The 13,159-nt window shown below is 39.9% G+C and overlaps 1 protein-coding gene across 6 annotated transcripts in view; it reads left to right on the plus strand.

Annotated features, from left to right (window-relative positions):
* Window positions 1–2,334: 2,334 nt before the first annotated feature.
* Window positions 2,335–13,159, plus strand: part of LOC134348485 (serine/threonine-protein phosphatase 6 regulatory ankyrin repeat subunit B-like) — a 164,113-nt gene continuing 153,288 nt past the window's right edge. For all 6 annotated transcript variants that reach the window (XM_063051940.1, XM_063051945.1, XM_063051946.1 and 3 more), the window contains exon 1: window positions 2,335–2,549. In XM_063051940.1, coding sequence (XP_062908010.1) covers window positions 2,523–2,549 — 27 coding nt within the window. In that variant the 5' untranslated portion in view covers window positions 2,335–2,522. The remainder of the gene's footprint in view (window positions 2,550–13,159) is intronic.

Here is a 13,159-nt window from a genome sequence, read left to right on the forward strand (position 1 = left end):
AGTATTTTGCAAATATGAAAAAACCATGAGAAACATTAAAACCTTAAGTGAATTTTGAATCATGAAACTTTTCTATTATTGTATTCATTATATTATGTAGGCTTTCTTGTCATTTAAGAGTATTTAAGAATGTAAAGATATTTTTATTGTATTATATTGGAGCTGGAAGTTAGAAGAACATGTTAATTATTTTGTTGTCGATAACTTTGTATATATCTATCATCAGCCCATTTACATTTAAATGTCTAGAGAATATACTATTGATTCAAATATACACAATAAAAATAGAAAATCAAATTATCACATAGCTTTTACAACAAAGTTTCAAGTACTTTGCAGATATTGAATTTTTATTTTGAAATGTAGTCACCATTGCTATGTGGGTAATCATGATTTTTTCCCCCTCATCAATAGCATGCCTAATGTCCTGAGTTGATTACCATTCACAATTTGAAGTGAAATTAGGTTTGCTTATGGACTCAAATCCAGTTTAGCATCTGCCTAAAACTGCATATGTTTTGCACCTGTGGTAATTTTGAAATATCAATTAAATCTGAGCAACATTTTGTTCTGTAACTTGTTTTAGAGGTCACCAGTGAATGGCTGTACTGCTCTTGCACTGATGAAAAATGTCTGCTGATTCCTCTCCAATAAAGGCATCCATTAGTCTTGCGAGACCATGGATCTGTACCTGGAAAGTCTTCACCTCCAGGGTGCAGGCCTGGGCAAGGTTATATGGAAGACCAGCAGTTGCCCGTGCTGCAAGTCTCCCCTCTCCACGACACTAATGTTGTCCAAGGGAAGGGCATTAGGACCCATACAGCTTGGCACCAGTGTCATCATAGAGCAATGTGTGATTGAGCACCTTGCTCAAGGACACAACATGTTCCCTCGGCTGGAGCTCGAACTAACGACCTTCAGATCGCTAGTCCAATGCCTTAACCACTTGGCCACGTGCCCTCTCCAATAATAGTTAAATAAATCATTATATTGTTAAGTCTTATGATGTTTTCAGCTATAGAATACTATATAAATATTGGATCTTATTCCTCATCATAAATGCATAACTTTCAAATTACAAATCTGAAAGATTCACCGTTAAAGGCAAAATAAAATACTTCTTTTTACATCCCAATCCCCCCGCCCCCCCGCACTGCTCGACAGATTGTTTTAAAGGTACTGTCATTGTCCAATGGGTTGAGTTAGTATAGAAATACATAATTCAACCGTGACAATACAGATTACTCGAAATAATGTAGAAAGTTACATTTATGTCTTCTTCTTTGTGACACTAGCATGCCCATGTGCCCCCATAGAACTTGGAGAAAACTTAAAATAATTAGAGTCCAGGAGTACTTAAGGTAAACCAATCCAGTAATACAAAATTGTATTGTATTAAAAAAAAGTTTGCTAAACACAGCATATGGTTATAGGGGTTGAAGGAATTCAGAAGTGTGGACCAGAATACGTTCAATCGTTCTTCAGAGATCAGAAGGTTAATGAACATTTAATGGGGGAGATTATGGATGATTTAGCTTGAGCATCAGAAATATTTCCCAAGCTAATCACAGGAGCATCATCGGTTTCAATGGACAACATATGACGAAAACTCTTTTGCACCTGCAAAAGGGTCGTAATCAAACCATATAGATTTAGGAATAAATAAATGAAATAGCAGAGAAGAACTGAGGATTTTTTTTTCAAACCAGCAGCTAACTCTGATTTGGCATCCTTTGTCTGAAAAGGTGATTGACACTGTTTCATGGCACTGCTTGACGCCGAACTGCAGAGAAAAGTAACACTAATTGGACGACTATTTAAACATGTCTGCCACTGGCGCGACGGGCTGAATGGCCCACCATCCACGTAGTATTTTTGTTATGCATTTAAACGCCCACGATGTCATCACTCTGAAAGAGAGGGCTCTTCGGATTTCTTTCATCTCTGCGACATCCAAGGTGTCATATAAGCTTTTCTTTGGATCCGCTTTGGTGCTTTGTTTGATGCATTTCCAGTAACGATTCAAAAGGAGGGGGTATTTAACTAAAACATCGGCAATGAATGCAGACGATTGCACAGATTTATCAACAGACATTCCGTTGCATTGAAAGCCGAAAGAGGGTGTGTGGGGCGGAGAGGTAACGAGGTAGAATGGGGCACAGAGACACATTTAAAAGGCACGCGCGCCAGATGGGTTCACGGTGGGTCTGCGCGCGCGAGCTCGCATTCCGGGCGGTCAGGATGACATCAGCCGAAAGGATTCCAATCAGATTCGGCTGATCGCGCGACTTCCGCTCAGTGGGACGCGCGCTGGCCGAGGGCGGGAGCGAGCTGCCGGGAGCGTGCGGGACTGGGGGAGCGAGAGGGCGCGCGCGCAGCACGGCCGTTGCTTTGATCTCGAGGGTTTCTAAAATCTTGCTGTACACCGTCGGGGCGCCGAGGAGGAGGGAGAGTCGGTGCAAGGAAGCGAGTCTGGCGGCCGTCATCAACCAGGGGGGTGTGTGCATGCGAGCGGCGGAGCGATGGGTCTCCTCAAGCTGACGGATCAGGTAGGAAGCCAAGGGACTAGAGGGGGGTGGGGGCAAGATGAACGAGGGGGAATGGAGAGCAGCCAATATACGGGGTTTGGGGCTGGAGCTGGGGGGAGGAATGGAGAGCCTTGCCAACTGGCGCAAGCGCCGAGTCGAGGGGCCGGTCTCGGTGGGGGTGGGGGTTAGTAAGAGAGACCCCTGTCCCCGGGACCGAGCAGCACCGTGCAAATATCGTGATGTGGCTACCTCCCGGAACGCGGGTTCGGAGCAATATTGGCTCATTTCTTTGCATTTTAAATGTGCCTCGGGCAAGTGTTGTGCTAGGCTTTGCTCTCAAGGATGTAAGCCCACCCCCTCCCCTCCATTCCCTACCGCTTTCACCTCTCCCAGTTGAGTTGCTCGACCCATACCTATTAGGAACGTGAATTAAAAAAAATCTATTTCATGTATTTTCTTCTTGCCGTGTTTTAAATACTGGGTTGAAGCGACGTCGTGTTGCAGAGCAGCCCAGTTTGTAAGAGTTCAATGGAAAAGATAATGCCACCAACTTGAAAGCTCCGCGAGCTTCAGTCAGCTGTCAGTTCCGATCACGGCCAGTTGTGAAAATAAGAGTTGATTGCGCTTTCCTCTTCCCCTTTGCGTTTTATTTCGCATATTATGGTCTACACAAACGGTTATTTGTGTGTGTCAACACAAGACATGATTTGATATGAACTCTTCCTGTATCAGAGAGAGAGAAAGAGGGGGGATGTTAAAGATTTTCCGAATTTCCACTGCCTGCATTAAAATGTCAGTTACTATTTGGGTGAAACGACTTTAGTCATCGACTTCATTTCACTTCCTCTTTTGAAATGCACGAAAAGTGAGATACGCGGTTTTTCAATCCTGACAAGCGGAAGGAACTGCAGTGGAGCAATGAATTGTATAATTTTAAACGAGTGATTATACGTATTTTAGTTCTTTGTTTTAGTTCGAACTTTAAAGCTTTTGATAATTAGATGCAGATGAAACCGGTTTAAAAAGGGTCTTCTCTTGAATAGTTCATTGTTTAAGAGTAGAATGATTTGGATTTTGTTATGATTGCAGCTGGGAATCTCTCCCAAGTCCATAAGAACAAATATTCACAAATACATTTTGGCACTCCTCGGGTTCATTTGGATGAATTGCTGCAAATTCATCCAACTGATATCTATAGAAAGTGGTAGGTGAGCACATTTACATTGAGCACTGCCACAAGAAAGCAGTATCAATCCTCAGGACCCCCACCATGGGCTCTCTTATTGCGACTACTACTGGGCAGGAGATACAGAAGCCTTGGGTCACACACCACCAAGTTCAGGAACAGTTATTATCCTTCAGCCATCAAGCTCCTGAATTGGCAGGTGTGGGTAACTTCACTCACCACAACTCTGAACTGATTCTACAGCCTACAGACTCACTTTCAAGGACATGAAATCTATGTTCTCTGTATTATTTTTTATTCGCACAATTGTCATGCACATCAGCTGTTTGTCAGTCTTTGCGTAGAGTTATTCATCAATTCTAAGAGGAAAATAAATCTCAAGCTAGTGCATGGTAATACATATGTACTTTGATAATAAATTTACTTTGACTTTGTAAATTTATTTTGCAACTAGGAACATTAAACCTTGCATATGTTGTTTGCTGCTATTTTGTCATAATCCTATGTTTTGTCAACAAGTCAAACAAACCTTGTGCAGTTTCTATTCGATAGAAGATTTGGCAATTGTATTATTTAATTTTGCGATACTACAGGTTGGTGCTACAGTAGAATAGTGGTTAACACGATGCTATTACAGCTCAGGGCATCTGAGTTCAATCCAGGCATCCTCTGTAAGGAGTCTCTGTCAATCATTGCTGTGGAATACGTGGGTTTTCTCTGGGTCCTCCAGTTTCCTCCCACAGTCCAAAGGGTAGATTAATTGGTCATTGTAAATTTTCCCATGATTTGGTTAGGGTTAAATTGGGGTTGTCCTGGGTTGCTGGGCAGTGTGGCTTGAAGTGCTGGAAGGGCCTATTCAGCGCTGTACTTCCCCTCAGTGGAATCAGTCAGTAATGAAAGCAGAAAATGTGTGATACATTCAAATTCAGCAGCACCTTTGAAAGGAAAATAAGTTTGTGATCCAGTTAGTCAGAAAACTTTACCCATTTAATATTTTTATCAATAAAATTACAGAAGGAAAAATTTTAACACTTTTCTCTGCCTCACATTCAGTGATGTACTTTTGAAATGATCGTTATTCTGTGGAGGGATCGGTGGCAGCTAAGTTACGTGCAGCAAGGTACCTCAAACAACATCATGTGGGTTTGATTCAGGAAGGCCTTCATTTGCTTGTGCTTGTCAACTCCCCACAACCCCCACCCCCACCCCCCATGCTTTTGTTGCACTTGCCTTTTGCAGCTCTCTGTGTCTATCAATCTCAAAGCCTCACTGCCAATGGCTGGCTGGGATTGATCGTGAGTGATGGATTCAGAGGCTCATCAAAACCACTATGAAGGCCTTTACATAGCTTGAGATATTATCAATGTATTTGATCAAGTTTTGAAGAATTAAACAATAGAATAAATTTATTGAGAATATAAGTGTTCAATGGTAAATAGAAACATCCAGATTAATGTTGAAATAAACATTTACCTGTATGTAAGAAATAGAAGCAGGAGTAGGCCATTAGCACATTCTGTAGAATTATGGTCTTGCTTGATCTTTGACCCTAGTACCTCTTTACTGTACTAGTCCCATATCATTTAATGCTGTTAATATCAAAACCTGTTTTATTTCTGTTAAATTTAATTGGTGATGGAGATCATACTGTCTACTTTAGTAGAAAATCTCAAAGATTCACTTTTCTGCATGAAGAAATTTAATGGGAGAACCCATATTTTGAGATGATAACTCATAAGAATTTTGTATGTTCAATAAATTCAACTCCCATTCTTTGAAATTACAGAGAATATGAGACCAGTCAGTGTGGTCTCTTTCGTAGAGACCACCCCATCTCAGGCATCAGTTTGGCCTCACATGACGAATGTGGGGAGTGCATGGGGGCAGATGGGGGGACTGGTAGTATGGGTGGTGCATGCCCCTATGGTCTTTCAGTCTCACCCAGAATGTTCCTTGCAGGGAATTGATGGGTATGTGGCACTCCTTCAAGAAAGTTTTGAGCACGTCATTTAATATTTTGTGTATTTACCTGGAAATTTCATCTCATGATGAAGCTCTAAATAAATGGTCGAGCTTGGGAGTCTGTTGTCAGCACATGGCTGGTTCAGAGACACAAAAGTGCATATGGAGTCTGGAGTAATAAACCAACTGCTGCAGGAACTCAGTGTGTCAAGCAGCATTTGTTGGTGGGAAGAAATAATTGACATTTTTTGGGTTAAGACATGGGTGAGCTATGTACTGAAATTCATTTTGCAGTTGTATGTCCAACATTGTCAGGAGTCACAGGACCAAGGACACTTGGCTGCATGGATCCAGAATTGGCTTGCCTACAGAAGGCAGAAGGTTATAGTAGATGGAGTGTATTCTGCCTGGAGGTCGGTGACCAGCGGTGTTCTGCGGGGATCTGGTCTGGGACCCCTGCGTTTTGTGATTTTTATGATCGACTGGATAGAGGAAGTGTAAGAGTGGGTTTAGTAAGTTTGCAGATGACATGAAGGTTGCTGGTGTTGTGGATAGTGAATAAGATTGTCATAAGTTACAGTGGGATGCAGAGCTGAGCTGAGAAGTGGCAGGTGGAATTCAATCCTGAACAGTGTGAAGTAATACACTTTGGAAAGTCAAACTTGAAAGAAGAATATGAGTTTAATAGGGTTTTTAGCAGTGTGGAAGAGCAGAGGGATCTTGGGGTCTGCATCTGTAGATCCCTCAAAGTTGATAGAGTGGCTAAGAAGGTCGTTTCAAAAAGAACACATTGACTTGAATTGACTATATTTTATTTGTTACATCCTTCACATACATGAGTAAAAATCTTTACGTTACATCTCCGTCTAAATGTGCAATGTGCAATCATAGTAATTTATAATAAATAGAACAGTCAATGTAACATAGAAATACACTCAAATCAGCATGAGTTAATCTGTCTTATGGCCTGGTGGAAGAAGCTGTCCCGGAGCCTGTTGGTCCTGGCTTTTATGCTGCGGTACCGTTTCCTGGATGGTAGCAACTGGAATAGATTAGGGTTGGGGTGACTCGGGTCGCCGATGATCCTTCAGGCCCTTGTTTCACACCTGTCTTTGTAAATGTCCTGAATCATGGTAAGTTCACAATAACAGATGTGCTGGGCTGTCCGTACCCCTCTCTGCCGAATCCTGTGATTAAGGGAGGTACATTTCCCATACCAGGCAGTGGTGCAGCCAGTCAGGATGCTCTCAATTGTACCATCTGCACACTGGACACTGGTTCAGCTATTTCAGTGATTCCATAAAATAAGTTTGAATGGCAATTCAAAGATACTGAACTGAAGCCTTAGATGTCCAGCTAAGAATTTGTACTGGAGAAAAGATGATTTCTGTGGGAATAATGTTCATAACAGTGAAATACAACAACCAGCAAATCACATTGAGCTTGTATGTGGTAAAATAGGAGGACCAGCATTGTGGGAGTGTGATTGGCTGAGACAACTACAACTTGATTGGAGATCTGTCCACTGCCACATCCCCTGCAATAGAGTAAATTGTAAGTAAATCACCAAAGGTACTAGATAATGTCACAACTGTCTCCATGCTGTACACCATGAACTGTTGCCCAACATATGGCAAACAAATGTTCGTGTCACCTCTGTGCCCCTGGTTAGAAAACATATTGGACTAAGGAAGGACCATGTTGCTCAGAGGAATCGTGAAGGTGATGAAAGCAGTAGTCCAACTACGAAATTTCTGATATGTTAACCAGGCAGTTACTTGTGAAATGTGGCTTGGTTTTAAGCTGGAACAAAGTTCAAGAAGCTTCAAAAAAGTTACAAGCATTCAGCTTTTGTGAGTATAAAGAACCAGAATCTATTCTGTGTGCATTAAGGTTATTGCATGAACTTCAAGTGGGAGACAAAAAGCTGCTTGTTAAAGTAGATGCAAAGACCAAAGCTCATCTGGATGAATGGAAGGCCAAAAAGAAAGGAGTCAATAGAGTCACGAAAATACAGGATTTGTCAGATGGTGTTGTGAATGAAGAAATCAAAAGAAGAGATTAGATCATCAAGGGAGCAATAGAAGGATTAATAAGAGAAATCTCCACTGAACTAAATGGACCTTCCAAAGATCAAGATGCACATCCTAGGAAGAAGGAGGAAGGCAAGAAAAAGAAAGACAAGAAGTTGAGAAACAGAAGAGACGGAAAGAAAGAATGTGAGCGAGAAGGTGAAAGGTGTGCTTGTCTATTAAAATAACATTCATGATTCTTGTGGCAACATATTTTGTCTTATAGAAAAATTGTGTGTGCATTGATATTGATACATTGCAGTATTTTTCTTTATAGCTAATTAATGGGTACACAATAGAAATTTGTGAAGTGCTACTCATTGTTCCATGAATGATCTGTCAAAACAAAAAGGGGTAGTGTCTCTCTTTCTGTATCAATGCAGGCACTGTGTTTTGATATTATTTCCTCTTCCTTCCAGAACTAAAAAATGCTTTTTAAGAGATGATTACCCCATTTTGTTTTTTTCTCCCCCTGGATTTGAGTAATCCTGTGTTTGAAGGGTCACAACATATTTGTGGACACTCTGTTAGTGTGGTGAATGGAAAGTATAGGTTCTTGATTGCAGAGTACACAACCTGGGCGATATAATTATTTTGGTGTGTGTTACTTTACTAGTTGTAGATCTTGAGTAGAGATGGGAAGAGGGCACATTGTGATATGAAAGTTGTATATAAGCTCTTAGTACAGGTGTCCCCCACTTTACGAAAGTTCGCTTTACGCCACTTCACTTTTACGAAAGAACTACATTAGTATCAGTGTAAGGAGTTTCTTCTTTTATATTACTGCTAAGGCTAATAAAAATGGCTTCTTCATTATGTTAGAATAAAATGGCTTCTTTGTTATGTTAACTGCTGAGAAAGTGCTTCTCTATAGCAGTTTGTTTGGGTTATGATTACTGATTACTGAAATTGTATTCATTTGCTAACCATTTGGGATAGAGGTTATTCTTTCTTGTGTGTCCGTAAGCTATTGTTTTAGCGGGCTTTGGGGCAGGAGGCGCGATGGGGACAGAGGGGAGACTCGATGCTGTAAGCTGGGCGACGGAATGGATCCTGAGCGGGAGTCCGAGGCCCAGGGTCTTCAGTGAGGAGAGGAGACGAGGACAGACTCGTGTGGAGCGTCTGGTCGACCACTGTGGTTGGTCCCAGGCGGTGGGTCGAGGAGGTCGGAGGGGATTGAATGGTGGAAAGAAGACTCCGCTAATTGAGCTCCAACGGTTGTGCATGAAGTGGTTGAACTCTGATAAGTTTGGCACCCTTTACTTCCCTTTTGTATTGTATCTCTAATAATTACATAGTTCCTGTAAGATCTATAAATTGTATTCTGTAAATCGCATATGGTGTACTGTCTGTTATTTGGTGGGGTGGGGTACATCAAACAGCATCTACACAAACTTGATTACCCAGTTTGGTGGGGCCGAAGGCTGCTACCCCTAGACAAAAGTGAGCTGAGCGAGCCTGAGGCTTACCAGAAGGCTATATTAACCGAAAGAAATCCGAAGAGGATTTTCACTTTTACGGAAAAAGGCACCCGCTTTAAACTTGTGTTTACCCCGAAAAAGACTACCATAACCATGAAGCCTTGCGCGGGCAGGTGCGTGTCTACAAATCGATTTTGGCTAAATCTTCCCGATTCTGATAAGTGAAACTACAATGTACATTTATTTCTATTTTATATAAGCTTTGTATTTATCATATCATTCCTGCTTTTACTATATGTTAGTGTTATTTTAGGTTTTATGTGCTATTTGGTATGGTAAGTTTTTTTCGGGTCTGGGAATGCTCAAAAAAATTTTCCCATATAAATTAATGGTAATTGCTTCTTCGCTTTACACCATTTCGACTTACGAAAGGTTTCATAGGAACGTTTTACTTTCGGATAGTGGGGGAAACCTGTAATAAAGGCCACACAGGAACCAGTACATTTTGGCCCAATTAAGTAGCTGCTCCAGTTAGCTGAAGTTTAATGGAAATAATTAAAATGGTATTAAAAAAAAAACTACTATTTCAACATGTAACAAATTATGTATTCAAATGAAATACAGAACAAACTAGAACACTACTAATATTACTGCAGTCACAATAAATTGTATTGGTTCCTAATACTTATCCATTGGGGTTTCATCCACATTGTATTCTTTTAGCTGTAAATGAACAAAATCAGTGCAGACACCTAGTGCAGATAATGGATTGTCTTCATACAATGCTGTTGACAATTGCATCCTCCAAATCTTCATTTTCCTTGTAAGAGAAATGAGAAAAATTCAAGATTATTGTTGATACTTTCAAATTCTTCATAGTTTCTAACTTGAAGTAGTGAAATCATTTAATTTTCATTCCTGGCCGTTTCTGGCATCTCCATTGCCTGAATGCTTGAAACTGCAGTGAGCAAAACAGTTCTGAGTTGTCATATTGCTCATTTCTCACCACATATCTGACAAAATGATATTTGAACACAACTACACACGACTGATGCTATTTAAAAACTTCACTCGCATCATGGTGTTGTGTCTAATGGCCATGCATGTACACATGAGTGACACTAGTTAGAAACTGTTTGGGAATTATCCCCAATTTAGTGACATAGTGTCCAAAATAAATGAAGGGAATCATGGCTATTTCCTCGATTAGTTTTGATTTTTTAAAAGATTTGTCCCAAATAAACGTTGCCCTGATTAACCGAAGGCCCAATTAACTGGAGTCCACTCTAGTTAATTTTTGTCTGTTACTTTTTTCATATTTTTAAATTTGAAGACGGTTGAAATTTTAAGAGATTATTATGGATGGAATAGTTTCAAAAACTGGTTAATTTGTTTTTGTTTATTGTGACTATTTTTTCCATGTCTGATATTAAAATAAGGGTGTACAAATAAGGAGTTTGGTAATTTGATTAAATTGTCGTGCTGGATCATTATTACCTTTAAAAGAGAAAATTACTTAGTTTTTTCATGAGTGCAGAGCATTCGTCGTATAATAATATCAAAATGTGTTTGAACTATTTTGGTTGGGCATGATCTGTGAACATGAATGCACTCAGTTTGTAGTCTTCTGCGTTGCAGCACATCGACTTCAAGGTTCAAGAGATGCTGTTCTGAACTGCACTGTTATAACACATGGTTACTTGAGTTGCCTTCCTGAAATCTTGAACTAGTCTGGTCATTTGCCTCTGACCGTTCTCATTAACAAGGTGTTTTTACTCACCGGATGTTTTTTTTTCACACCATTCTCTGTAAACGCTAGAGACTCTGAGATACTCAGACCACCTCATCTAGCACCAACAATCATTCCAATGTCCAAGTCACATTGATCAAATTTCTTCCCCATTCTGATGTTTGATCTGAACAACATCAGAACCTCTTAACCACATATGCATGCTTCTATGCATTGAGTTGCTGTCACATGATTGGCTGATTAGATATTTGCATTATTGAGCATACCCAATAAAGTGTATGTCTTACTCTATATGCCCAGTGGATTAATTTACATTTTGATAATTTTGCCATTGCATATATTATGTGCTGTTGGTGCTGAGCATGATAGCAAATTAAACAAATCCCTTTTGACTGTACATGATCTATTAGCCTCTATTCCCTGCATATTAGTGTGCTGAACTGAAGCCTCTTGAACACCACTATCATATCTGCTTGCACCACCATCACCCCCTGCACATCCCCTTAAAACTATGTCCTCTAATATTTGACATTTCTACCCTGGGAAAAATGTTTCTGACTGTCTACCCTATTTGTATCTCTTCATAATTTTATAAACTTGTGTCAGGTTTCTCTTCAATCTCTAATGCTCCAAAGAAAACAATCCAAGTTAGTCCAACCTCTCCAAGTTAGTACAGCCACTCCTTGTAGTTAATACCTTCTAATCCAGACAAGCTGGGTTATCATCCTGGTAAACACCTTCTGCACCCTTTCCAAAGCTACCACATCCTTCCTGTATAGGGTGACGAGAACTGCACGGAAAACTCCAAGTATGGCCTAAATGAAGTTTAACATTGTTGCCGTTTGGCCCCTAACTAATGCCATGTGCTGTCTTTGTCACTGTTAACTTGTATTGAAAATTTCATTGAGTTGTGGACTTGGAACCCAAGATCTCTTTGTACATCAATGCTATTAAGGGTTCTGGCATGAATTTATATACTTTGCCCTGAGATTTGACCTCCCCATGTGCAACATCTGACACTTGCCCTGATTAAACTCTGTCTGCCTATCTATGTAACTGATCTGCAGTATATCCTCTGACCATTGCGAGCAACTTCACCCAGTTTTGCATTGTCTGCAACTAAACAACCCACCTACATTATCATATGCTGTTTATACAGTCTAAATCACAAACAACAGAGATTCCAGCACTGGTGCTTGCTGAGATGTGCACTCCTCACATGTGCTAGATTTAAATGTGATTTGTAAACTATTCATTTCCCTCTCTGTGCTTATTTGTTGTGTACCTCAGTTTCTCAAATAAAGGAATAAAGTTCCCTAAACCCAACTAGTAACAAATTTTCATTGCTGTAGAATTGTTTGTCCAATAAGACTATTTTGCAAAGGAGAAGATGTTTACTGAGATGAGGTATTACAAGCAGAAAGATGGGGGAACTTCCTGTTGTTAAATATTGTGGTTGATTGCTGACGTTGAAAGAAACTGGTGCCTCATGCAGCCGTATAGGAACTAGAAGAAGGTACTTTGTTTTAAAATTGTTCATTATTGTATCTATAATTTCTTTTAATGTACTTATTCCCCAAAATTATGAAATTTGATTATATACTAACTATAATCAAGCTTTTCTAGCCACTGATCATTATCCTTCGGCTTATTGACATTTTTGGTACTCATAGGAAAAACAGTGCAGAAAATGTTTGTTAGTTTTTTAGCAGATTGTATGACATATAGAGACTGCATGTTGTACAATTTAGATACTTTTCTACACCATCCTTTTGCTTACTGAATGTTCATCGGTCACTATGCTTTCATTTGTACTCCAGCTTCAAATATATTTTTTGACTAGGAAACCCGAAGCTGCACTTACCAAACTGTATAATTTGATCAGCATCTTCTTCCCAATTGCTTTGAAATGCTCAGAATATATCTTTTTCATTTTGAGTGTTTGATCCCACTGATGTCATCCTGAAATGCATGTTTGGTTCATTTGCTGGGTTCACCTTCAAGATTATTCAAAATTCTTTAATGTCATTTCAAGTACACAAGTGTAAAGGAGAGTGAAATGATTGTTGCTTCTGATCTGATGCAACACTAAAAAACAATAATTAAAACAAAACACCACAAATATACTTAAGATAGCTTATATACATTGATTGTTAGTTCATAAAATGACATTAGCCACAGGAGCATCTGTGACTGACAAGAAATGATAAATTAGTGGTGGTGGGGTGGGTTAGTAGGTG

Source organism: Mobula hypostoma, chromosome 6 (assembly GCF_963921235.1).
Source record: "Mobula hypostoma chromosome 6, sMobHyp1.1, whole genome shotgun sequence".
Taxonomy (NCBI): Eukaryota; Metazoa; Chordata; class Chondrichthyes; order Myliobatiformes; family Myliobatidae; genus Mobula; species Mobula hypostoma.